This window comes from Epinephelus fuscoguttatus, linkage group LG23 (assembly GCF_011397635.1).
Source record: "Epinephelus fuscoguttatus linkage group LG23, E.fuscoguttatus.final_Chr_v1".
In the NCBI taxonomy this organism is placed as follows: domain Eukaryota; kingdom Metazoa; phylum Chordata; class Actinopteri; order Perciformes; family Serranidae; genus Epinephelus; species Epinephelus fuscoguttatus.
This window is the reverse complement of record NC_064774.1, coordinates 13,191,382-13,217,321: the sequence shown is the minus strand read 5'-3', so window position 1 is coordinate 13,217,321 and position 25,940 is coordinate 13,191,382. Positions and strand designations below refer to the sequence as shown.

General features: G+C 43.4%; 3 protein-coding genes across 3 annotated transcripts in view; 2 read left to right on the top strand and 1 right to left on the bottom strand.

Moving 5' to 3' along the window:
* acin1b (apoptotic chromatin condensation inducer 1b) overlaps nt 1–3,484 on the top strand; it is a 29,483-nt gene extending 25,999 nt beyond the window's left edge. Inside the window, exons 14-17 of the mRNA XM_049568103.1 lie at nt 141–248; nt 662–1,049; nt 1,756–1,853; nt 1,990–3,484. Coding sequence (XP_049424060.1) covers nt 141–248; nt 662–1,049; nt 1,756–1,853; nt 1,990–2,310 — 915 coding nt within the window. The 3' untranslated portion in view covers nt 2,311–3,484. The remainder of the gene's footprint in view (nt 1–140; nt 249–661; nt 1,050–1,755; nt 1,854–1,989) is intronic.
* A 1,558-nt stretch (nt 3,485–5,042) lies between these two features.
* ajuba (ajuba LIM protein) lies at nt 5,043–16,043 on the bottom strand. The gene is made up of 9 exons (XM_049568105.1): nt 15,643–16,043; nt 13,375–15,532; nt 9,580–9,681; nt 9,355–9,422; nt 9,185–9,247; nt 7,642–7,772; nt 7,393–7,444; nt 6,998–7,066; nt 5,043–5,597 (listed from the first exon to the last, which is right to left on the bottom strand). The coding sequence occupies exons 2-9, from the start codon at nt 14,945–14,947 to the stop codon at nt 5,466–5,468; spliced, it is 2,190 nt and encodes a 729-aa protein (XP_049424062.1). The 5' UTR covers nt 14,948–15,532; nt 15,643–16,043; the 3' UTR covers nt 5,043–5,465.
* Nucleotides 16,044–21,495: 5,452 nt separating this feature from the next.
* mrpl52 (mitochondrial ribosomal protein L52) lies at nt 21,496–24,733 on the top strand (the record flags this gene model as incomplete). The annotated part of the gene is made up of 5 exons (XM_049569211.1): nt 21,496–21,643; nt 22,044–22,113; nt 24,020–24,087; nt 24,266–24,330; nt 24,425–24,733. Coding segments are annotated over 5 exons (504 nt in total), but the record flags the coding sequence as incomplete, so codon positions are not given.
* Nucleotides 24,734–25,940: the final 1,207 nt, after the last annotated feature.

Genomic DNA, 25,940 nt, shown 5'->3' with positions numbered 1-25,940 from the left:
CTCCTCACTTCTGTCACTTCTGTGTTCTCATCCACCTGGCTCCAGCTGTTCCTGCCACAAGCTATTTTTGCAGCAACTGTTGAGATGTGATTACACCTTAACAGCCTGATAACCTTTTCCCTCTCCTCCTGTTCCTCTAGTACGCTGCGACAGAGGAGGCGGTCGCCACCAGAGCAGCCCTCCACGGGGTTAAATGGCCTCAGAGCAATCCCAAGGTCCTCAACGTCGACTTCTGTGAGCAGGAGGAGGTAATGAGTGTCTGAAGTGCTTTTTTCTGCTCGTCACTGTTGCTGTACTGAAGAAAATAAAGAGAGGGGGAAATAATTTTACTGTCTTGGCTATTTTAGATGGTTCAAACAAGGTGATGATGTCATGGATTTGTTTCTTTTAAAGCTGCTGGCAGTATTGCATCATCAGCAGTGTTTACTGGGAAAGTAGTCCCAGACCATTGAAGTAAATTTGACTAATTTTCCGACATAAAAATGTCTTTGTTGCTATCAGTTAATAATTAAAAGTGCAGATTTAGTTTTCTGAATTGACCTCTCACATCACAGATGGTTTATAGATCTTTTTATCCTTTAATTAATTTTGTCCATTTTATGTTCTCCCCAGACTCAAACTCTAACATCCTGACATTTGTCTCCGTATTTATTTCCTGCAGCTGGACATTCACAAAGGCATCTTGAAGCCAGACAAGGAGGAGGACCGTGCTGCTCCCCAGCAGCCAGGTGGTCCTCAGAACCGGCTGCCCCCTCTGATGCCGGAGCGAGACAGGGACAGAGAAAGAGACCGCGACAGAGACAGGGACAGGGAGCGCGAACGAGACCGGGAACGGGACCGAGGCGTGGCAGGAGTGAGGGACCTGTGGGCGGAGCGGGAGAGGGAGATGCAGCGGCGGGAACGGGCCCGCGGCGAGCGGGAATGGGACCGGGATAAAGTGCGGGAATTCGCACGGCCGGGAGAGGACGGACAGCGGTCTCGATCCAGAGATAGAGAGCGGAGGAGGAGGGAGAGGGCCAAGAGCAAGGAGAGGAAGACAGACAAGAAAGGTAACACACGTCCTTATGAATAAATGGAAGCATGAGGAAGATAATACGTCTTCTCTTTAGTTTACTTCTGTATCATTTCTATTTGTCAGCTCTTTTCTTTTACTCAATTCTATGTAACTTGTTTTTCACATGACTAATATTCAGAATTCTGGTGTCCAAAGTAAAAATAAACGTTGTCCATAAATCTAGAAGAACTTTAAACAAAGATGACTCTACCCTCAGCACCAGCCTGCCTGAAGGAACAATTTAAAAAAAAAACTGAAGGCTTTATTATTTTTACAGATTAGAACCAAGTGGAAACCTCCAGGGCCGAAAAATCAAGTTAACTCTGAAGTGCAGTTCTTTGAATGGCCACTAGAGGCTGACGTCAGACGCCAGCAGTCCCCATGATATCATGCCCAACTTTGCAGCAGGAATAAACATGTTTACAGCCTGGTACTGAAAATGGTTTTGGTCTCTGTAGCTAATTCCCCCACTCTTGACAACTGTAAAATCTTGCCACACCTCAGTCTCCTTCAGAATAGTAGAAGAAAATTGACGGACATGTAAAGTATTCACAGTTGACTTAAACTCTTAAATGTAATGCAACCTCATATTGCTCACCTTTTCTGTTATGACGTGATCATTTTTTTTAGTCTTAACACACAGGTTGAGTTGTGTACCACCGTTTGAAAAAATGAATTTATGTCTGTTTTCTTATGAACAGAGAAAGGAGACGAGCCTCCTGCTAAATTACTAGACGACTTGTTCCTGAAGACCAAAGCAGCTCCATGTATATACTGGCTTCCCCTCTCTGAGGAGCAGGTTGGTCACTCACACACTTATTACTTTGGTTAGCATCCATGTTAACATTTCATTTGGAATGTCTATGAGCAGAGCGTGCGCCAGATCAGATTTTAGGCTTCATTTCATCTAAACTTAACTGCTTTGTGTCCACCAGGCGGCGCAGAGGCTTTTGGACCGCACAGAGCGGCAAAAGGAGCGCGAACGAAGGCGCAAGGAGCAGCGAGAAGAGGAGGAAAAGAAGCGGGAGGAGGAGAAGAAAGAGAGGCTGAAGGGTCGGGAGAAAGACATCAGCATGACGGCGAGCAGCGGAGCAGCCGGGCGAGGAGCTGACGGAGACAGAGAGAGGGGCCGCGGGCGAGACAGAGAAGGGGACAGGAAGAGGGACGACAGCCACCGGCCCAGACGACCCTCTGTAGGCGCTGGCGGTGGCCGCCGGTCTCTTAGCCGTAGCAACCCCAGGGACAGACGCCGCTGAGGGCCGAGTGGCTGCAGGGAAAGGTAAAGGGAGAGAGGGACGTGGCGTAGCTAGGGACACCGCAGACAGGAAGTCTTGGGAGGGAGATGCGTTTCTCAAGCCTCAAGTTCAGGACTTGTCTGCTCCTCGCTACCCGCCCCACCGTGCTTTAATTCGTCCACTTTGACGCCAGCGTTGTCTTCCACACACTTCTGCCATTTCCCCCCCACCCTCGTCCCCGTCAGTTTACACAGAAAATGTTAATGACATGTTTTGTTAATGGTAAAACGCCGGTTTGTCTCGCTCCCTCTGTTCTCTCTCTGTCTTCCAGAAGCAAACGTCAGTCCTTTCCCTCCGTAGAGAGCAGCGTTCCTCCTCGTCTCCATGTAGTGCTGTTAAAGAAAAGAAGCAGAGAGGATGGTGGTTTTTTTGGCTCGCCTCAGCATTTTGTCCCGCTGAGGTTTGGGAGCCCGCCTCTTTATTTTAGTTCTGCGGGTGCACAGTTCCTTCCTCCTCAGAGCCCTGTAATAAAACCAGTCCAAAATAGATGCCTGACCTTCAAATATTTTCTAGGATCAGTTTTAGTGTTCTTCTCTTCAGCACTGAGATCTTTTTTTTTTCTAAATAAAACTAAATCTACAGGCCGTCTTTGTCAAAATTAGGATTTTGTTTTGAAATTTTATTATCATGTTAATTTTTCAGCCTTGGAGGTTCGGAGTTGTTGTGCGTTCCAGCAGGTGATGTTTGCGTGCGTAATAACCTTCATCTCCCTCTCCCACAAAGATGCAACTGGTACTGAAGTCTCAACACTGTAACCTAGAAACATGTGCGATAGGAAGAGACGTGATATGTGTTGTGCTGATGGAGGAGATATGCCCGACTTTGTCTTTAGTGGATGTTTTTTTGGAGACAAGAAGAGGAGGGTTTAAAATTGTTGTCAAGTGGTTTATTCCGTAATACTTACAGGAAGCTGACCATCCATGCACTGAAGTCTCCATTTGCAAATCCCTCCTCTGACCCTTCAATCATATAAATATATATTTAAGAGGAGACTAGAGTAATGCTTACAATTTTAATATTTTTAATTTTATGTTTTTAGTTCAACACAGTTAGATTTTGTTTCTTTTCTCCCCCTTCCTGCAAGTGCTGAATGTACCGAGGATTTAAAAAATGAATAAAATTAAATTGGTTATCAGCCGCTCTGCTTGGATGTTTTTACTTAGTCATTTCTGGCAAAGAGGCATCGTGACCTGGCTGCGAGCCACTGAGCCGATGAGTTTTGACCTGTTACATGGTGAATACACCGGAGAGGTATTTGAACTATGGGAGTGCAGCGGAAATGCCTTAGTTCTGGGATCTAACACTTGTAAATGCCGGCCTCACTGGGAAACCTTATTGGAAGCTGTGCGCAGGGTTGGAAATTAGCACCAGCATTAGCAACTGGCTGCTAGATTTGCTCCACTCACCATCTGTTGAGTGGTTGGTAGGTTTGGGACTCCACCAGCTACAGTCGTGGGTGGAAGTTTGAACACATATACACCAGGATATTTGTGTGATTTAAAGAACTGTCTATGCAGATTATGCTTTACTAAACGTGACAAAAACAGACTTATCAGGCACGTGAAAAAGTGTCGGTGTCCGTGAAACCAAGTCTTACAGAGTCAGTTGGGATCGATATATCTAACAAACTGTAAGTATCTGTTCCATGAGAGGCACCGGTGAAGGATGTCAAATACACTTCTTTCCGTGGGACTTTTCGATTTCACTGAAGGTGACCAGTTTCCAGTTCCTGAATTAAAAGTTTGGCTTAAAAGTTGTGGCCCGTTCCTGTGACCTTGATTGTTTGCTTTAACATGCTAATATATCTCAGACCGAGATTTCTTCAATCAATCAATCAATTTTATTTATAAAGCCCAATATCACAAATCACAATTTGCCTCACAGGGCTTTACAGCATACGACATCCCTCTGTCCTTATGACCCTCACAGCGGGTAAGGAAAAACTCCCCAAAAAAACCCTTTAACGGGGGGAAAAAAAAAACGGTAGAAACCTCAGGAAGAGCAACTGAGGAGGGATCCCTCTTCCAGGACGGACAGACGTGCAATAGATGTCGTACAGAACAGATCAGTAGGTAGTAGGTCTTTTGACTTGACGTTCCGATAAAATCAAACGTTTAACACTATCATAACTTTTTAGTCTGGCTCAAGCAAATGCTGAAGTTAAATGACGTGATCATTGGGTGGGTTCGTGAATCCAATCTGAGGAGAGCCCTATTGTTCAAAGAAACGTAGCTTTCTATTTCTATATGAATTAACGAACAGTTAAATGAATCACACATTGACTCCGTTTGGTGCTCTGCTGCCTCATTTCTCTAGTGCCCAGAGTACGCTCTGGTGCTCAAGGAGTGTGGTGCTCTGAATAACGGGACGGTACATTCCAACAGAGCTCTGAATTTAACAGTCCATATTTGGCCAGAGTCTGCTACCAGTAGCTGCGATCTTTCTAGCACCAAACCAGGTAGATAGAAAACATGGAGGGGACTCTGAAAAGCAAAACAACGTGAACAAGTGTGTGTGTGCATGTACTTTAGTACACAGATCCTCCAACCAGCTCTTATTTTAATGAGAAAAATTCATTTTTGAAACGGTTCGTCTCGTTTCGTAGCACAGCTAACCAACGGAGGCTGTTAGCAAGTTATTTTAGTTTATCCCCAGTCTTTGCAGTGCGTATTGTAAGCATAAGTAGACCCATATCTGAACACAAATGAAAATATTTATTACAACATACAGAAATTACAGTAATGTTTTTCCCCAAATTGTACAGATTCACGAAACAAATCTCTTACAGTAAAGTCAAATTTAAGTGCAAAATGTTTGCTAGCGGTAATATATGTACAAAACAGTTTAGCAAAAAAAATCCCTTGTTCTTCTACAGCAAACAGTAGCCACATTGGGGTAAAAAAAGCAGTAGTTTCTTTCCCGTTCCCTTATAACTATGGTACAGTAATGGTACAACAAGTACAGCAGGCAGTACATGTGAGACAGAGTGAATCAGTGGAAATGTCTGAACATCAGCAGTTTCATCTTGAGAGAAAGACCGAGCAGAAAGCACACGAGAGAGTGACAGCATGTCAAGACCAGCTTTATCATAACATCAGCAGCTGCAAAGACGCTGATCAGTGTGTGTTGTGAGGGGGAATGTTGTGTGTGGCGCACGCTCTGCTCATGTGACAGGAGTGGCAGAGGAGATGAGAGTCCAGGGGGAAGCACTGCGAGCCAGGCTTATCTGAGAGCTGCTTACCACACTCCTGAGGGGAGAAGAAGATGCAGGTAAGGACAGGTATGCACAGAGGAAGTGAGGTCAGCCATCAAGACACTTTCAAACTTAAAGGTCCAGTGTGTAGCATTTAGTGAGATATATTGAATCGTGTGTTCATTAGCTTGGAATGAGCTGTTTGTATCTACACAGGGAGTGGGTTGTCCATGTTGCACCACCATGTTTCTACAGTAGCCCAGAACGGACAAACCAAACCAAAACTGGCTCTAGATAGGGCCATTCACATTTTCGCATTGGCCACCAGAGTTGGCAACCCCTCCTTGATGAGCAGCGCTTTGAAAACACTAATTTCTTAATGTGAAGCTGCTTCATTCAGTGCATTTCCTCATTTAAATCACCTGGTCCGTTTGTTTTGGAGAGGAGGAGACCTCTGTGGATAATTTGGCTCATGGAAAAAACCTCCTGAACTTTCGGGAACCCAGCCAGCAGGTGCTTCGCTAGGTCCCGTCTCTGTCATTGTTAAACAACGTTGGACAAACCCTGATTATTAAATAGCCCTTTATACGCAGAAATTGCGCTATAGGGTCGCTACCAAGTCCCATCTTTATGCCGCCTTTGCATTTTCACACAGAAACAAACAACAGCGACATCATGCTGCTCCCAGGTGTGATTTTAGACAGCATGCCTGTATCCTGGAAGCAATAAAGGGCGTGAGGGGCGTAATGTGATCAGCGTCAGCCTCTTGCGGAACATACAACATTTGTGTCGGCAGTACTTTATAAAAAATAACAATCATGTACCATCCCTGTTATAAGGCAGCTGATCTTGCCCTATGCTCAGAGGACAAGGAGCTCCTGGACCTCATTGTCTCCAGTGTGTGGACATTTTCTGCTACTGTTCTTTTTCGAGTTAGCTGCTAACTGCTGCTTGCTTTATAAATCTCTCAGCAGTGGGTTGCACACATAACACATCATCAAAACATCACACCTGTCCCTGCCTGCTGGCTGCCCCTTTTACACAGACGTCAATTCGGTACTGTTACTACCTCCGCTGCTGACTTACAGAGGACAACTCTGTAACCCCCATCTGATCGTACCCTTTGTATGGCGCAGCAAAGTGGACTAGTGGCATGAAATTCCCACCTTGAACAGGCAGTGTAAAAGTGTGTTTTACTGGTTTCAATCACCTGCTCTTTGTTTTGGAAAATGAAGAGACTTCTGCAGATAATTCAGCTCCCCGAAAAACACCAGTTTGGCTCCTTGAACGATGTTCACTCAAAGAGTTGTAACCAGGCGTTCACGCTTCACCGCTAAAAGCCACTAAATCCTACACACTGCTCCTTCATCAGATTGTCTGCACTCAAAGTGGAATTTCAGGACATGGAAGAATGAAATGAACTAGTTTTGGGGTTGTCAGCTGAAGATAACTCACCTCACAGTGGTAGCACTCAAAGTGATAGTCCTTGTTCATAGACACAACCCTGAGGATCTCCTCACTACCCTGAGACACAGACAAGAGGGAAACTGAGTCAGAGGTCAGCACAGAGTGCGAGTGGTTTTCCCCAATAACTCAGAGGCTTTTTTACACTTTCACTTGTACTTTCAGTTTAAGGGGAAAAAAGTGAATCACCACAAACATATGCTAGGTAAACTGATTTTGAAATACTATGCAAAACTTGTTCATCTATGTCATATCGGCTGTAAAAGTTTGCTTAGGAAAATGTTTTTCAGTTGCACAATCTACTCACACACAGCGTTCAATGTTATGCTCAAGAGAAGTAAATAAGCACGTTCATGGACAACACACATAAATACACATGTATTCACCTCAGTAGGTAAGATGGGTTGTAAACAGGCGGCGCACTTCGGAGCAAAAGCCCTGCAGGACGACAGGAGAGAGTTTATTTACCGTAGAAACCAGCAGCACTCACACAGTTTGAGTAATAAGGGAAGTAGGCTGAGTAAGTGACATTCTTCAAATGTTACACATGCAAAAACTGAATTACACAACATCACTCTTCCACATAAGAACCACTAAGTCTTTGTCTTTAGGAACAAAGCATTTGAATGTCTCACTTGTTGTAGTCCGCCACGCAGTAGATGCTGCTGTGATGGTCCACAGTGAAAGGCACCCCGTCCAGAACCTTGGAGCAAACCACACAGCGAAAACAGCTGGGATGGTACGAGTTCCCCAGAGCCTGCAGGATCTGAGTAGAAGGACCAATAATTATGGACGATATTAGAGAGATTTTAAAACAATTCTTGTCTCGTTTTAAAAATATATCCACAGATAACTGGCCTGGACTGTATATTTGTGTATGTATATGCATTAGTGTAAAGACATGTATGTTTTCAGTGGTTGCCCTTTGATTGTGATTTGTAATCAGTACATTTTTTTTGCTTAACATTATGTAAGTGATGCATCGCAGCAACCCAGGGATTTATTCATTTACTTATTTAGTTTTTTAATGGTGCACTTTGGTGCATTCTGGCAAAGGCACCAATTTAGGAAGAAAGTATAACTCTGAGGTTGTTAAATATGATGTTTCATTACCATTACCCATCTCTACAGAGAAGTAAATGCACATTAAATAAAATTGCCACCTTTCATTATAACAAGTGTCTCTTTCCGTAACGTAACGTAAAGCAGTTAATCCATCGTATGTAAAACATACAACCAAAGTGCTGCTACATTTACGATTCAACTGGCCAACTGCAATGAACGCAGTGGCGGCCACCATAAGGATCTAATTCTTTTCCAAATTTTTGTTTTTTGGAGTAATACGTAGCACGTTTAAGAGTTATTTTGTGTTAGCAATAAACTAAATGGTCTATGACGGAACAAAAAATTCACTTTAGACAGAAATCTGTCTGTAAACCGAGCTCTTGCACTAATGCATTGTATTTTTTAGTCCTTATTATCAGTTATTATAGCTAACCAAAATTAAACTAAAAAAAACTAGTGTAAAAGACATTTTAGTGAAACAAAATAACTAGACTAGGAAAAAAATACTAACAAACAATATTGTGTACTTGCAAAACTAACTACAAATATGCAGGGAATATCTTAAGTTTCAAAGTTTCAAAGACAACTTCACACCACATAGCAATATTTACAATACAGCGACAAGTGATGATGGAAATGCATATTTCTCCTCGAAGCTCTTATGCCAACCCATTTTTTAGCATAAAACATTTACAGTTCCAAAACTCACATGTGGTTAAGCCGTTCAAATTATGCAGAAGACGCAGCCTGTGGATCTCACACTCACTGGGAGCTTTCTATTTATATTTTGGGTCTTATGTGGTTCAAATATGGTAAAAAGGTTTAAGATAATCACTACAGACTTTTTTCTTTATCGGAAAAAAAAAAAAAAAAAAACTAAGGCAAACATTCCTCTGTAAATCTGCCGTGGGAACCCAAAGAGAGGAGCCCAGAGACGTCACTGAATTTCTCTATTCTCTGGGGGGTTCTTTAAAAGCACTCTGGGAAACAGAGCATGAAAATAACCAAAAATTACAGAGAGCTGGTTAGAGTTAGGGTTAAAGGATATATTGTTTAAATCTAGCGTTAAGTAGTAAGTGATTAGAGGTGTTTGTGCACTTCTTCAGCGCTCACCTGTTCGAGGATGAGGTGGCCACACACGCTACACTTCTCAGCAGCAGCCTGGAATCCCGAAAACTGTAATTACAACAGAGAGATTACCATTAGTGGAAAATCAATCTTCTGACTCTGAATGTGTGTGAGTGTGTGTGGGTGACAAAACACGCCTTGACCTCAACTCTTACCATATAATCCTCTTTACAGTACACAGAGCCGTTGACATTGTAGAAGTCCTTGTTTCTCAGGGTGCGTCCTGCACAGGGACAGAGGCGTTTGACTCAGCATCATAAATGGCAAATGGTTAAAAATGCTGTTTAGAGAAGGTGTTGGTGACAAGTTCATGATGCTTAACTACTTTAAATCACTGTTGTGTTTGAGGGGTGGAGGGGTGGAGGGGTGGGGGTACTCACCACAGGACACACAGGTGAAGCAGCGTGTGTGATAGAGGCTATCCAGAGCCTGGCAGGCGTTATCCGCCCCGTACACGCCTTTCCCACACTTTACACAGGTCCCTGTCGGCACAATGGGGGGAAAGCACAACGGACACAAACACGCATTTAGTAATTGCTCGTCAGCTCTTAACACTTCGTTTACGACGCATTCCAGGAGGATGTGTCTGAAATCCAACTCCACACAAAGTGTCAACACTTGTAAATCCTCTCGTTCGCACCACCTAGGGGATTTTCACACAGTTAAAACCCAGTTAGCCATGCCAGCCTGTTTGCTCATCCACCCAAGTGTCTCTGGTGGAGCTCTGTTATTTAAGGGGAAACTCCACCGGATCTGACTTTCTGGCAGTCGCTGCAGAAAACAGACAACTCTTTCTTTGGGAGTTTTTAAAACTTCCCTTTAAATTTGACTTTCAACCCCACAATTGGAGCAATTTGGAGATTAGATGAGATTGCTGATGTGAGGAGCCTAAACTACCCCAGGGGACAAAAATAGAAAATTAAAAACAAAATCACACACATGCTAAGTTTGACATTAACCAAGCCACAAACACCTTTCAGCCCTTTATCTTAATTTCTTCTCCAGTTTGGCGTCAGATATAACAACTAAACTGACATTAACATTGAACACCGGTAAAGTAAAAGAATTTCTGCCTCAAAATTACCAGTTAGTTAAAAAAAAAAGATTTAAAGGGCAACCATTGCGCTTGTCCATATTTTACATATAGTGTAACAATGAAGTTCATATAAAATTTGACCCAAGTTTTAAACGTACGACTTCAGACTGTTCTGAATATTCCATTTCCAGCAGTTCTTCTACTCTGGCTACAGTGTGACATCAAAGTGTGCCGGATTTCTTCATATGGTCATCTGCTCCTGGCACACTGCTGCAAGTGTTGCATTACGCAACCAAAACTCCTACATGCTAGCGTCAGGGAAAAATGTAATCATGGTTGCTGATGTGAATTTGTCCCTGATTTTGGATCATATTTCTGCTGGAACATGTCTGGTTTTGTCAAAAGTGCCGCCATTCTCTGTTACAGTCATTCCCCAGCTGCTAGCACACTGCTAATGTACATGTAGCTACATGCTAACATCAGGGAAACATGTAATCTTGGCTGCTAATGTTAATATCTCCCTGATTTCAGATCATATTCCAACTGAACATATGTAGTTGTATCTAGAGGCTTTTTTTGGGCCAATTTTTCACGGTAAAAGTGCCGCTATTTTCCATTACAGTCATTCCCCAGCTGCTAGTACACTGCTAATACACATGTAGCTGCATGCTAACGTCAGGGAAACATGTAATCTTGGTTGCTAATTGTTAGTATCTCCTTGATTTTGGATAATATTCCTGCTGAACATGTGCCTTTGTGTTAAAAAGCTTTTTTGCCAATTTTTCACGGTAAAAGTGCCGCTATTTTCCATTACAGTCATTCCCCAGCTGTAAGTGCACTGCTAATGTACATGTAGCTACATGCTAACATCAGGGAAATGTAATCTTGATTGCTAATGTTAGTATCTCCCTGATTTCAGATCTTATTCTTGCTGAACATGTGTGGTTGTGTTTAAAACCCTCTTTTTTGGCGATTTTTCACTGTTAAAAGTGACGCTACAATGGTGGTCATGGACGTGTAAAGAGAACTGGATACACCGTTCATTCATTCAGTTGCCCAGTGGTGCATGAAGCCGAAAAAGCTTTATTTCCATGGTATAAAAATAACCATATCTTCTGCAGCGTGAGGTTGGTGGAGCGAGCGCACTACAGACTTCCACCGGCTGACCAGCTAACTTCTAGTTTGGTGCTCTGCTAACTAACTGCTAGCTCAAAAAGTTACCCACTGATTTACAGATGTCTATTTCAAAATGTAAGTCAATGGGAAAACGTAACAGGACTGGAAATTGTAGTTCCACGTGTGGCCAGTTTGTAAAATTGGTTTCAAAACCCGGCGTTTTTCCTGGGGGCTACAGACCCTGACCAATCAAAGGCTTTTTCAGGAGGGGGACTTCTAGAGACAGGTGCCAACACGGACACTTCAGACACAGGGTAAATACAGATGTTCCAGCACAGACAGTATGAGGAAAATTAAATGCTTTATGACCATTAAAGCATGCAAACATGTCTAAGTAGAAGCATAAAATACAAGTATGAACCTGAACATGAGCATAACAGGTCCCCTTTACAGCCTTTAAACCTAACTAACTTCTCCCTGAGTGCTTCTCCTCCAACAGAATACAGTTTAGCCTAAGTACATGTTCAGTCAGAGCACTAAATGTAAAGTGGAAAAGTGGTGTGGTGGTCCGAGCTACAGCGTTTCTCTGATCTATTTAAGGATCCGCCTGCGTTTTTTCCTTTCTAATGTGGCTGAGGGAGTGCCACACAAATCAAGAATTCCTACACTGTTGGACGGTCCTTTCGATATTTAGGAACAGGCATGAGTCTCTGCCAAAGCCAGAAACCAAGAAAGGGCCAAGAGTTAAACTCAAGACTTTAAATTTCATGTCTGTCACTGCTACATATAGAAAATGTAGGCATGGAGCTGGTTTAAATGACTGGGATAGAAGACAGGGAGGTTTTTGGGGGGCATGAGAAGACATAGTACCTGTGTTTTTTTGTGTTTGTGTATGTGTGTTATTCTTTTAAACTTGTGGGGCACAATCGACACAACTAGCTTTGAATCTAGCCCTTTAGTTTCCTGGCGTATGTGGTCATGTTTTTTATTTTTACTTTCCTTTCAATTTAATTAAAGCGCAACACTTCAATACAGGTGTGTACGTGTGTTCGTCTGCTGAGCTCAGAGCGTCTGTCTTCACGGCTCAGAGCCTCTGATTTCTTCCTAATGGCTGAGAGGAGTACAGTATTGTATGTCCCCTCCGGGCACGCATACCTGAGCAGAAAAACAGGCTACAGCACACCGCCCCTGCACACGCCAAGGCAGCATTACACACACCAGGACGCACACATGACTCACACACACACTGCGTTACTGTGGCCTGAAGTCACTCAGGGGAAACACACCCTGCCACAGAGAAACAATACACACACACACACACACACACACACACACACACATACACAGATCCTGAGACCCTAATCTTGTGTGACTCACAGTAATGGTTGGAGCTGTGTTTATATGCAACCATGTAATTTGCGTCTGAGTGTTACAGCAGAATTTTGCAGTTTAATGGCCATGTAGATATGCTGCATTAGCCCTCCATGTGTACCAACGCCTGCCTCTAACATCAGCTGACTCTGCCCGATGTTTTGGCTACAGGTGTGAACCTGAATGAGTGTATGCACATCTGTCCTACGTGTTCCCTGTCTTTCTTCTCCTCAGTCAAACACATCTACTTGCCTGGATCAGTTTCTGAAGCCCGAGCACCTCTTTTTTTTTTTTTTCCCCCTCCTTTATGCTTTGCATTTTACAATCCTGCGTGTCTCTACAGGTTCCATCCATCCATACTCTCTTTCAACTATTAATCCGTGCATCCATCCATCCAACCCTTTCATTTAGAGAGAAACCTGTGATCTGACACCAGGCAGCAGCGAGGAGGACAATAATGACACACTGAGGGCGGATGCTGGGCGACATGGCGCTCCATTATGAATGCATGGGGTACCATGCATGAACGGTGATGGCACCGGCTCAACTAGGGATGTGATTTTACAATTTGTGTCTCTGTTGATCCTGGCTACCTTTCTCCCCACTTTCCTCTTTGCACCCTGAAAACTACAGTTAAAAAAAAGGATCTCACCAAAGAACTCCTGGCGGTTCTCCACGGCCTCCCTCCCAGCTCCGACTCCTGGATCCTCCTGAGGTTTGACTGGCCCTCCGGCTGAGCAAGGCCCCAGTGTTGTCGTGCTCGGTTTGGAAAGAGCCGTCAGGGCCAGCGACTGATCCTTGAGCATCAGGCCCTCCAGGAGCCCCCCGCCTGTCAGCGCAGCATCTCTCAGTAGAAGTCGGGTGAGCTCTTCCTGGTACCGGGTGCCAGGCAGGTCCGAGTATCGGGCCCTGTCCCCCATCACAGCCCCCTCTTTGCCTCTCACACCTGCCTGCTGCTCGTCCCACCACTCCGGGCCAGCCTGGTAGCACGCTGCTCCTGGACTCCCAACAGCGGGTGGGTAGGAGTGTCGGCTGTCATGGGCCCCTGGACGCATCCCTCCCTCCAGGTATTGATTCCAGGCCTCCACAGGGGTCACTCCGGCCCTGCATGGAGGTCCATAACCAGCCGCAGAGCCCCCTGTCTGCATGGAGGGGCACTGCTGCTGTGGAGGGAGGCCTCCAGAGGCAGAGTAGCGAGAGTCATAGCCCAGGCTGATGCCACTGGTCCGGTTGCTGCTGCATCGGCTGCCCATTGGGCTTCCTCCTCCGCCGCCACTGGCGGTGCTGGAGGCAAAGCTGGACCTGGGGCTGACCAGCACCGACTCCTGGAGGCTGAATGACGAGCATGGGCTCAGGGTAGGTCCTGGTGGATAAAAGAATCCCCCTCCAACACCTCCTCCAGTCACATCAGATGTGCGATGTGGTGGATGGGAGAGGGATGCAGGCCTGGTGCTCTCCCACAGTTCACTGCCTGTGCTCAGGCGTTTGTAGAACAGAGCCTCCTGGAGAGAGAGGCGCTTGTGCCTCTCTGGCTCCGAGAGGTAGCCAGGCTCTGCCAGGCCGCCTCCACCAACTCTGGGAGCTGACCCATACCCTGAGGAGGCTGGGTACGGCGGGGGAACAGAGAGGGGCGGTGGCTGGGAGAGGAGCTGCTGTCTTCTGACCAGCTGCTGGAGCTCCAGGGAGTAGCGCCGTTGATTGAGGGACGCCTTGGAGCCAAACGCTCCCAGAGGGTCACACTCAGGGCCCAGGCCAGACTCACGCCTCAGGTGGGAGTCCACGCCTTCACCCAGGTAACAGGAAGCCCGCTGCTGGGGGGAGCGGCGCCTCAGTGGTGCCAAGGTGGAAGGGTGAAGTTGTTGCTCGCCATCTTGAGGTACGGCACCCACTGAGGAGGAAGATGGCGGTGGGGTGAGGAGCTGAGTGGGAGGCATTCCCATCCCTCCTCCTCCTCCTCCCCCTCTCCCACTCGCTGGAACACATGCATCGCTTGTGGTTGCAGAGGCAAGCGAGAACTGGCCGGGTCTTGAGGGCGAGGCAGCTGCAGCGCTGGGAGCTGGTGGCAGACCGCTGCCCCCACCGCTGCCTCCGGAGATGCCAGCGTTGGCGTTGCTGTTATTAGAGTTGTTGGCAGAGTCATGTTTTTTCCTTGAACTGTTGAATTTCACACTCCCCGAGTCCGTTAGCTTTAACTTCTCCAACAACTTGCTTATTGGCTTGTCCATGATGAACCCCTCTCGTGTCTTTACCTGCCTGGGCAAAGTCAAGTCCTACAGCTCCCCCTTTAAATTACAGTGTGGGTAGATGTATAGCAGAACAAAGATGCTCAAGTAAATCTACAGTTCTCACTACAACAGATGAAGTAGTAGCTTTTAAATTCTCACAAATAAATCAAAAACTGGCCTTGAAACTAGCACAAAGCTTAAAAAGGACCCTTATATACACAGAATAAATACAAAACAGATAAATAAGACTTTATGACATTGTCCTCTGAGTCATCTGGTTTGCCCTCATGTGGAGAGTCCACAGGCACAGGTAGGCTGTGGTGAGGAAGAATCCATTGGATTATTAGACAGTTACAAACAGTTCAAGTCAATGCAGCCAGGAAACAGGAGACACATACATCCAGGACACTTCAGCGTGACCTATGGTCGTGGAGGGCCTCCTTTGTGGACCCTCATGTGGCTCCGCACATCTGCATCCTCACGGTTAGTTAAAGAGTCTGAAATATACTTAATTAAAGTCGGTTTGATGTCTTGGTTATCCAGTGCGGTGTGGAGGTGTCTCTCCGTTTGAATTCTTCTTTATTTCTAAAAACACAAAGCGGAGAGGTTCAGCGGGATGCAGGCTATCACCACTTCATGTGGGTCCAGTGTAGACAAGCAAATAAATCCGTTTGAGCACAGATAGTCAGACTCACCCGACTTCTGCCATTCATCCCAGGACGAAATGTGCTCGGGAAAATTAAAATAACTTCATTAACGTAAACGGGAAACACACACGGCACTCGCTAGACCCCTCAGTCCGTCCGTCCGCCTGTGCGACTCGACTGCTTTTATCATTCCCGTTTCCAAAGGAGAAATCCTGTCCGGGACTCGGCGAAATAGTAGCGGACAAGTTTGGAGAGTAGGAAGGAAATGAGGGAAACCGGTGCGCCGTTACAGTTACATCCCAGCGGACCGGTGCTGGACTAAACGAGTCGCTCGAGATAAATAAAATCCCTCCCCGTGTGCATTGCACGGTCGACAACTTTGTTTCTTTCTTTCTTCCCCCTAAATAATTACTTACCTCCCCCCTCTTTTTTTCACAAGCGTCAAGCTAGCTAAGCTACGCAAGCTAGTTCCGGTTACAAGCTTTTCAAAGTGAACTTTTTCCAGGCAACCGTTGTATTTAAACAACACAAAATCGTTAGCTAATGGTGTTTTAGCGTTGGTTTCTTTTTCACGTATACCACTTTACTCCCCTTTGATTTTAAAACAATGCGTTTTTAAGTTGGTGACGCCTAACGTGTAATTTATCACTTCCATTTCGAAAGCGGCACTATTTGTGCTTTTATTTTGAAGGTGCAATGACTGAACGACCGTTACTTCGGTTAGCAGTGCTTGACGCGTCACTGCTCCTTTATCAGTCAGCGGCGGCTCGTTTCCCCCACAGGGCCGGAACACCTTTCCGCCAGCCATGGTTGTTTCGTCATTCAAAACTCCCTCAGAGGATGTGTCCACTCCGCCAAGACCTGCACTTTGCAGCAAAAATAATAATATTAATTAAATAAAATACTTTAATATTCAGGTTTGAGCTTTGAAGTAGGAGTTTTTCATGGGAAAATAACCCCCCCAAAAATCCTAGTGTCCACTCACTAGATTCCTTTAGACATTTTCAGTCAAAGAGTCAACAACTCTTAAGCCAAAAATAAATGTTTTCACAGTTTCTGACATTTTAAATGAGGACATCAACCTACGCAATGCCGTAGCCACAACTGAGGTCATGTCTTCAGTATTTTTGGCTTGCAATGTGTGGGGGTTGGACAATACTGGAAGAAGTATTCAGATTTTTTTGGTAGAAGTAGCAATAAGCAAGGTTTAAAATCACTCGGCTTACATGGGTGTAGATTTTATTCTGAAATCGAGGTGGACACATATGAAACAGGGGTTTCAGGGTCCTCCACGAGAACATTTTGAGCATCAAACACTCAATTTCCTGCTTTCTGGTGAGTTTTCTGTGCCATTTCAAGCCTTTTCTGCATCAGCTTATGGTGTAAATGTCCTAAATGTTGTCAAAATAAATGTCCTCTCCTACTTGTATGTTTTGACGTGTCCCCCACATCCCCCCTGAGATCTACACCTATGCTTTGCTACAATTAAAAGTCTAAAATACAAATACAAAAAAATACAAACATGAGAGTAGCAGAGGGCTGTTATCTTGACAAAATTAAAGATATTTACACCATAAATTAATGCAGAAAAGGCGAAAAATAATGCCAAAAATTACTAATTGAATGCATGAAATTAAGTATTTCACGCTCAAAATTTCACCCCCATATGTGCCCCCCCCCCAGTTGTTTAAATGAAACCTACGCCCTTGAGTATAAAGAAGCACAACATGGAAATATTCAAGCAAAGTACAAGTACCTCAACAATGAGTACAGACTTTGAATAAATGCACTTGGAAATAAGTTTTCACCTTTATGATATGGTGTCTGTCACACTTTGACTCAATACATTCATATTTCTAAAATCCTTTTAACCATTAAGTTGATGTTTATTATGACTGAGCACTGGATGCAGATGTATTCATGCGGCTGTGGCTTGGCACAGGCTTAAACACTGAAGTGACCGCCGAGCCAAACCACGGCTATAAACAATTCTGTTCTCAGAAAAGCCATTATTTTGTTTTCCTCACATAACTGTAACCCCCAAATCACAACCAAAACCAAGTCTGCTGCTCTCTTGATAACGTGTTCTGCCCAATCCTGTGCAATTAATGTAGGCTGTAGACTGTAATACAGTTACTCAAAGACTGTGAGTGCAATTTTGAGTTTGGCCATTTGTACTTTACAGTAGTTTAGTATTTTAATTTTCTGACAGGCTGCTTTGAATCCCCGAAAAACTGTATCCCTAAAAGATAACCTTTTTTAATGTGTAGCCTAAAGTGTCAGGAATGGAGGGACCTTACTCTCCTGAAGCCTATTATCTTCAAAAGATGTGTGGTCATTTGTCACACACTATGGGGTTGGTTGTCCCTATTATTGTTATTTCAATGGGAAAATTTAAAAAAAATAAACAAATTGAAGCAATCGTAAAAATGAATTTACTTAAGGTTTTCATGGAAAAATCATTCCTATGAGTCAATTTTTCATCCTTTAATAGCACCATAAACAACGAAACAAAAAAACACCAAGTGACAACCAGCCCCAACTACGATGTTTTGCTAGTGACTCAAGCTAACAACCACGTTGTTGCCTAGCTACGACAAAAGCTAGCCTATTCAAACTATAGCTCACCCTTCATAGTAATAATTATTTTACTATAAAACCACTGTGTAAACAATTAAAATTGACACACACACATCTAATGAACGTGACAACCAACCCTGTTCTCCCCTATTTTACACTGCATTGCATTTGCTTTACACATATATATTAGTTTATTCATAAATTTTCTGCACAAAATAAATGATTATGTTATAAAATGCTGCACGCTGTTATTATTCTGCCCTTCTACTATATAAATTACTTAAAACTGACTCCTTGTCGACCAGCTACAGCATTAAAATGCAGCCAACACATTAACATTTTAATAATATTTAAATTATGTAATATATTTAATAATGTAGCACCATAACTGGGGGCATTATATTTAGGCTACTACTTATATTTGGCAGAATATTAAATGTATGACTGCTATTGCTTATTTTTACATTGTGGTTAATGAAATTTAGTTAATTAAAAAATCTGAACTGTTTTAAACATTTGTAGTCGCTTTGATTCTGATTTAAAGTCAAATACTTTGAAACTGCGTCGCTGAGGGCAACGGTTCTACTTTATTGTACCACCAGCCTGTGGAATGCGCGGAGGGACACAGCGCGGTGGTGCGGCTGGTGAATTTTTTCGGCGTGTCTGAGTTCTCCAAGGAAGAGACAGGGTAAACATCCCGCTACTATTTCAGGACTGGCCGGCATTAGTCAGTGCTGGTTCCGGCCGTTTTGTGGCAGTTGAGGGACACACCAAAACACACCAAGCCCTGATAAAGTCACTGTGTTTGGCGTGGCGTGTTTAAAAAGGCTTGTCGGCTCTCTATCTGCCCCGGAGCCCCTCCATGTGGAGCCTTTCATGGCCCCTGCGGTTCACCGGAGTCCCTACAGCAGCAGCAGCAGCAGCAGCCTCTGCACACTCTGGCGTTTCCCTCACAGGCTGCGAGTGGGAACTTGCCTGAAAAGCTAACAGAGAAATTCTTCTGGGCTTAGTAGCGGAGCACTTCATACAAAAACAATACTTTGAAGAGCTGAGAGCGGCTGTGCTCTGTCTGCACGTCTCTGACACACTCATGTCTATTATATTTCCAGAAGTCATCTCCTGCACCTCACATCTCAATCTTTACCCCTCTCACTGTGTGTTAGTGTACTTATTTTTTTCAAAAGGCAGACAGCAAACATGACCTTTAACTTAAATAGCCCCCAGCTGTGATGTGTTTCATTACTCTGAGGAAATGTGATGTTTGAGGAGTAATTTCAGTAGAAAGCTTTGTGTCACCCAAACCTAAAGGAGGCACCTAAGTGTTTTATATTTATTAATTCTTTAAAGCTGAGAGGCTGATTAGCCCATAAAGGTAAAGGTCACAACTGAACTTTGACTCCAAAGTATGGGCCATGTTTCAAAAACCCTGGATCTAATTGTTAAGGTCATTTTGTGTCTCTTTGTGGCCATTTTGTTTTTCTTTGTAGTCATTTTGTGTCTCTTTGTTGTAATTTTGAGTCTCTTTGTGGTCATTTTGTGTCTGTAGTCATTTTGAGTCTCTTTGTGGTCATTTTGTGTCTCTTTGTGGTCATTTTGTGTCTGTGGCCATTTTGTGTCTCTTTGTGGTCATTTTGTGTCTCTTTGTGGTCATTTTGTGTCTCTTTGTGGTCATTTTGTGTCTGTAGTCATTTTGTGTCTCTTTGTAGTCATTTTGTGTCTCTTTGTTGTAATTTTGAGTCTCTTTGTGGTCATTTTGTGTCTGTAGTCATTTTGAGTCTCTTTGTGGTCATTTTGTGTCTCTTTGTGGTCATTTTGTGTCTGTAGTCATTTTGAGTCTCTTTGTGGTCATTTTGTGTCTGTAGTCATTTTGTGTCTCTTTGTGGTCATTTTGTGTCTCTCTGTAGTCATTTTATGTGTCGTTGAGGTCATTTTGTTGCTCTTCGTGGTCATTTTGTGTCTCTTTGTCACCATTTTTTGAGTTGTTGAGGTCATTTTGTGTCTCTATGGTTGTTTTGCCCCTTTTGTCATTATTTATTGTCTCTTTGTGGTCATTTTGAGTCTCTCCCTGGTCAGCACATGTTAATTTGAGTGACTTTTTGCCCCTAGGCCTGTGCTTGGTTGGCCCATTCAGTGATTCATCCATGCCTTGATCATACACTCTGTAATTCTACTGAGTACCATTAGTTCAGTGGTTTCAAAGCTAGGGGTTGGAATCACCCAAAGGTCCTCAGATTAATCTGAGAGGTCACAAGATTATTCACAAGATATTGGAGGGAACAAGATAGATAAATTTAAAAAAACACATTCTGTAACACAAATTGTTCTTCTCTCCCACTTTTCCTCAAATTCCCCTGTGGTATTTTGGATGTTTTGACTGCTTTTGACCTCTAAGAGTCTACAAAGAGAAGCCAAAGATAGACGTCACATTGTTAAACTTTATAGGGGTCAAAAATAGGGAATAAATAAGTTAGGAACCACCGCATTAGACTCTAATGAAAACCTGTCTTTCAAAACGTCTCCGTCTCCAGTCTCAAAGTGAGATAAACCTGATTACATCACGATGACATCATCAGGAGATATTTTTCTCAGACTAGACAAAGCTCACCCAGAGCCTCAGGACACATTATACAACTGTTTTAACAGGCTGACAAGTACTCCTCATGACTAGTCACTTGACTTTGACGTGTAAAACAGTGGAGTGCTCCTTTAATGGTTGAGGGAAATCCCTAATGGCTTGTTTCCTTTCCACTACAGCCTCAATACAGATAACAGATAACATGTTTGATAACAACATGTCTCCCTCAGACATGGCTCACAAGCAAGGCAGGGCAGTTTTATGTATAGAGCAGATTTAATTAGAGGTAAACTCAGTGTGCTGTGCATTAAAGCCATACAGCAACATTAAGTTGTTGTAGAAAAGATAAAATACAAGAAAGTGCAACAGCAACAAAGAGACAAAGTCTGTTTCAATGATGGTGGCTAAAGATATGGCTGGAGCATGCTGTGATGGTGGCCCTGTGGCAAAAGCTCGCTATTAACCCTGTGTTTGATGTTACCTCAAACAATACATGATAATGACAATAATAATAATCACATAAGACATATATATATATAAAATAAACAGTGTGCTAAAAATAATAGAAGAATTTTTTGAACAGACACGTTTTGAAAAGTGATTTTAAAAGATGTCACTGTTTCTGAATAAACATGAAAACACTTTTAATAACTGCAAAACATGCTGAAATCAACATGAAAATAATCCTTGAGAATTTCTTGTCACTTTCATCGTTTTATTTTCTTTATTAAGGACCATAAAATCCACTTTTCCATTCACAAAAACACATTTATGTCTCCACTGACAAAAGGACATCCGGGCCCTCACGGTGCATCTTTAGCTCTACCTGGTGGTCAACACGGAATTGTGCAGACAAGATGGCGGCGGCCCCCGTGAGGACATTGTGCTGTTCAGGTGAGACAGAGGTTATTCACTAATTGTATCGCTTCTAAGACTTACCAAAACTTTTAAAGTTGAGCTTCGTTGTTTTATACACCTCGTTGTTTCAGCCGCTGCCTTTGACAGAGCTGCCTGTTTGAATAACCGCCGTAAATGCAGTAACAACGAGCATCAATGCTAATGCTAATGCTAACAGTGCTGTCATACAAACTGTTTAGCAACTGAATTAGCGTCTATGCTGTTGAGGGTGTTTCTGCGCTGTTTTAACGTTACTTAACTGACATAGATGCGGTTTTACTTATTTACTAATTTACTTAAGATCACAGTGAAGTCATCAAAGTGCACTCTCTGTACTTCAGGTGACATTAGAGCTGATGTCTGAGGCTGTTATGTTTCTGTGCCTGTTGTTGTCCAGTGCTGAGGCTCTCCAGCAGGCAGTTCAGCACGACATGTGGAGTGCAGGCTGGAGAGAAGTGGAGGAAAGAGTAAGTTACTGCTGACACACAGTCATCCTCATGTTCCCTGGGTCCTGTGTCTGTTGATGCAAACTAACATTACACTTCAGTTCAGTCACTGTGGAGACATCAGTGTGTAAAGTTAGTCCTGCCCACAGGTTTCAGGTTGTAGGTTTCAAGTTGTATAATGATACGCAAGCTGTAGGTGTATTAATGCACTTACCACTAACATACAAGTTGATAATACTTCCTTCTATATATCTAAGTGGACATGTGAATCTGCAATTTTCTACAGGCATATTAACTCACAATAATGTAATTTTAATTTTGTCAATATTTTATGGGGTGACTCTATTTAACTGTGGTCAATATCACTAAACCATGTTGTGGAGGAGCTGTGTAAACCCAGGATATATTTCGTAAAAACCAGGACCAGGCATTTATCTGTGAATCAAGCATGGTGTGCCCGTGCCCCACTTAACAGTCATCTAGATTGTTATGTGGGGTTACTTGTATCTCGTCTTTTAACCAGATCATGACATGAGATAAGATGAAATGAGATTAGATAACATAAGATAAGATACACCTTAAGTGATCTCTGTTAGGTAACTTAGCTTGACAGAAATAAATAAAAATACAAGTAGCAAAAAAATTAATAAAATAAAAGGGTACTACTGCATATGTGAAGAAAAGCTGCATACAGTGTTTTGTAGCATCATTTGTAGGGAATGTGAAGTTGTATATCTTCCCTGGATGAGGGGCACCATCTTGTGAGGATCGCTCTGTGTTATTTGTGCCTGCTGCAGTGGTCAGTCAATGGTATTTGGACAGACTAATCACGATGAACAACATGGATCCATTCGAGTTGGCAGCCCAAGACTGTATTACAGACCCTGATGCACTATCTCCACTCATATACTCTCATTTTTGGAGTGAGTGCATACACTTAAGTAATAACACATACCTCACAAGATGGTTCCCCCATCTCATACAATGTGATGTACCTTCACATTCTCTATTTATATGAGTATAAAAATGAAAAGAAGCCTGGAGGTTTGGGGCTAGAAAGAGGTGAATTTTCTCTGTAGCCTGCTCCTTATCAGCTCATAGCTAACTGTTTCATTAGCCTCTATTAGCTAACATACCCACATCTCCAGAGTAGATATGGCTGTGGCTGGAGCAGCTACGAGGCCTGCCCACCACCTACACGATCAGCCCCCTTCGCTCCTTGGTCCGGTGGAAGTAGAAGTTCTGAAGGAAACGCTAAGTTAGCGATTAGCTTGCTATGAAGTGTTAGGTTGAAAAGAAGGCGGTGAGTGTAAGGGACGGGTAAGGGTTACATCCTGTAACTTAAAAAGTGAATCATTAAAATTTTGGGACATGCACATATTTATTTGGTCAGTACACCAAGACAGTTTTTCAGTTGGGCTTGCATCATCTGATGAGAATGAGATAATCAGTTTCCTGCTCTCTAATCACATTTCCCAGAGGCAACATGTACATAATTAAAAAGGGTGGGTCCCAGAATGGACCCCTGGGGGACACCACAATTAGCCTCAATTTTAGAAGGCACCAACTCACCCAGGGACACCACGTATTCTCTTCCTGTCAGATAAGACTTGAACCAGGTGAGAATTATGCCTGAAATGTTCAGTTGAGTATGGAACCAGTTTAGAAGAAACCTTGTATGGAAATTTGACGGTTGAGTTGCATTGTGGGTAATGTAGGCAACAGTGTTGTGCACAGTCTCTGCCCTACCATTAAGTGTTTTTTGTTGTATATACTTCAAACCATGCCTGATAACTGAAGTAGTGAACAGTAGTGAACGTTACGACTTTCCTCGCAAAAGTTATGGGGGGTTACACATTCTTGCACTGCACAGTCTCTGCACGACCATCAAGTGTTTTATTTTTACAACATTTATGTTTGCTTGCAGACATGGGCTTGCCCGAAGCGGTACAGAGTACGGCCCTCTGACAGATCTGCCTGATTGGTCGTATGCAGGTATTGTTTATTTTGACTTTGTTTTATGTTGAGTGACAGTTATTTTGAAGCAACAGATGCCTGGTTCAGAGCTCGCATACATGACGAGTCAGTCAACAGAGTAACTGAGTTAACTTGAAAATTCAGGGTAATTTAACCAGTGCCGAAACAGGTAGATTGACTCTCTTCTCCTGGGCAGATGGGAGACCAGCCCCTCCAATGAAGGGACAGCTGAGAAGAAAGCAAGAGAGGGAAGTTCTAGCAGTGAGTATCAACACTTTTACCTTTTCTGAAATAATCTTATTCCTGTTTTTAACCCCATGCTTATTGTCTGTAACCATGGCGTTCTCTCTTACAGAGACGTATCGTGATGCTGAATTCGGAGTTGGACAGAGGAATAGAGATGTGGAGTGAAAAACAACAAGAGGCTGAAAGAGTCAAGGAGCACAAGAAGTCTCTTTTACTGAAACCTAAAGGGAAGTTGTTAAGGGAGAAGAAATCTAAAAGTTAGAAAACTGTTGTAACCTTGCTCCTTATTCTGAACAATATGTTGATATCAGCCTATTGAATATATTTATGAGGACTTGTGGGTTTTCTTCTGCTGTATAATTTGTGTTTTTCACTCTTCATGGATTTCTGCAATAAATGTTCTGATTTATACTTTAAATATGAATCTGTTATGATCACAATATATTTTTTATATAGATATAATTCAGGGTTCATGTCTCTCAGCTTCCACTAGAATGCAGCATTTCTCCTCTTGTGAGGCAGTGCAGAGGCTCAAACGCCATTTTGTCTGGTGCTGGGCTCAGAGAGGAGTTTTGTTGGGCAAGCAGAGGAAGGGAGGAGCTGGCGAACATAAAGTAGCTCTGATTCAGGACCTCGCTGTGTGTGAATGTGTGTTTAAAGCCAGAGAGAGGGGTTCACACCTTGGCATGCAACTCAGTGTTATTACTCGAAATACATGACGAATGTTGGGTCAAGACCACCTCGGTGAAGCGGCTTAGTTAAGTTTGAGTGTAGAGCCAATAAAAAGGAAACCTTATGTGACGCCATCACCGAAATGATCCTCCATTTACATGAATTTAGAAGCAAGATTGAAGACAAATCTGCTCCAAGATGAAAACTCCCATGTCAAAGTCATTTAAATAAAGGAGCAGTGTGTAGAACTCAGTGGCATCTTGCAGCATTTCATCCTGCTGAAACTTCTCCCATGTGCCATGTCTGAACTCCCGGTTAGAATTCCTAGCATATTAAAACCAGAAAAAACACCGACTAAAGCAGCTTCACATCACAAATCTGTTTGTATCTACATAGGGAGCTGGTCCTCGTCTATGGAGACCGCCATGTTGCAGCTTTGTTTCTACAGTAGCCCAGAAAAAACAAACCCAACACTGGCTCTAGATAGCTTCATTCATGGTTTTGCATCGGCCACTGTAGTTAGAAGCGTCGGAAAAACACTGATTTTAACGTGAAACTGCTTCATTCAGTGTTTTAAATCACCTGGACTGTTGCGTTGGTGAGGAAGAGACCTCTGCGGATAATTTGGCTCCCTGTTAAAAACTCCTGAACGTCTGGACCTTAAGTCATTAGAGAACAAAGGTGAGCATGTATTAGCAGGTCCTGCTCAGACATGGCAAACGGCGTCGGAGAAGTACTAATTTGTTACCACAGGCTGTAAAAATAATGGAGGTAGCTACCATGATGTGACTCGTCGTGAAGCCTCGTGTTCGGCATTTTAGTCGTTGCCATCTTGTTTTTTTGGAGCCAGAAGTGACCGTGACCCACTTAAAGTGGCTCGCCCTGAATTATATGTAATGTTAAGCCAAAAAAAATTGTTAACGGGTGTGTTACCTACAAATTTCGCCCCCCGT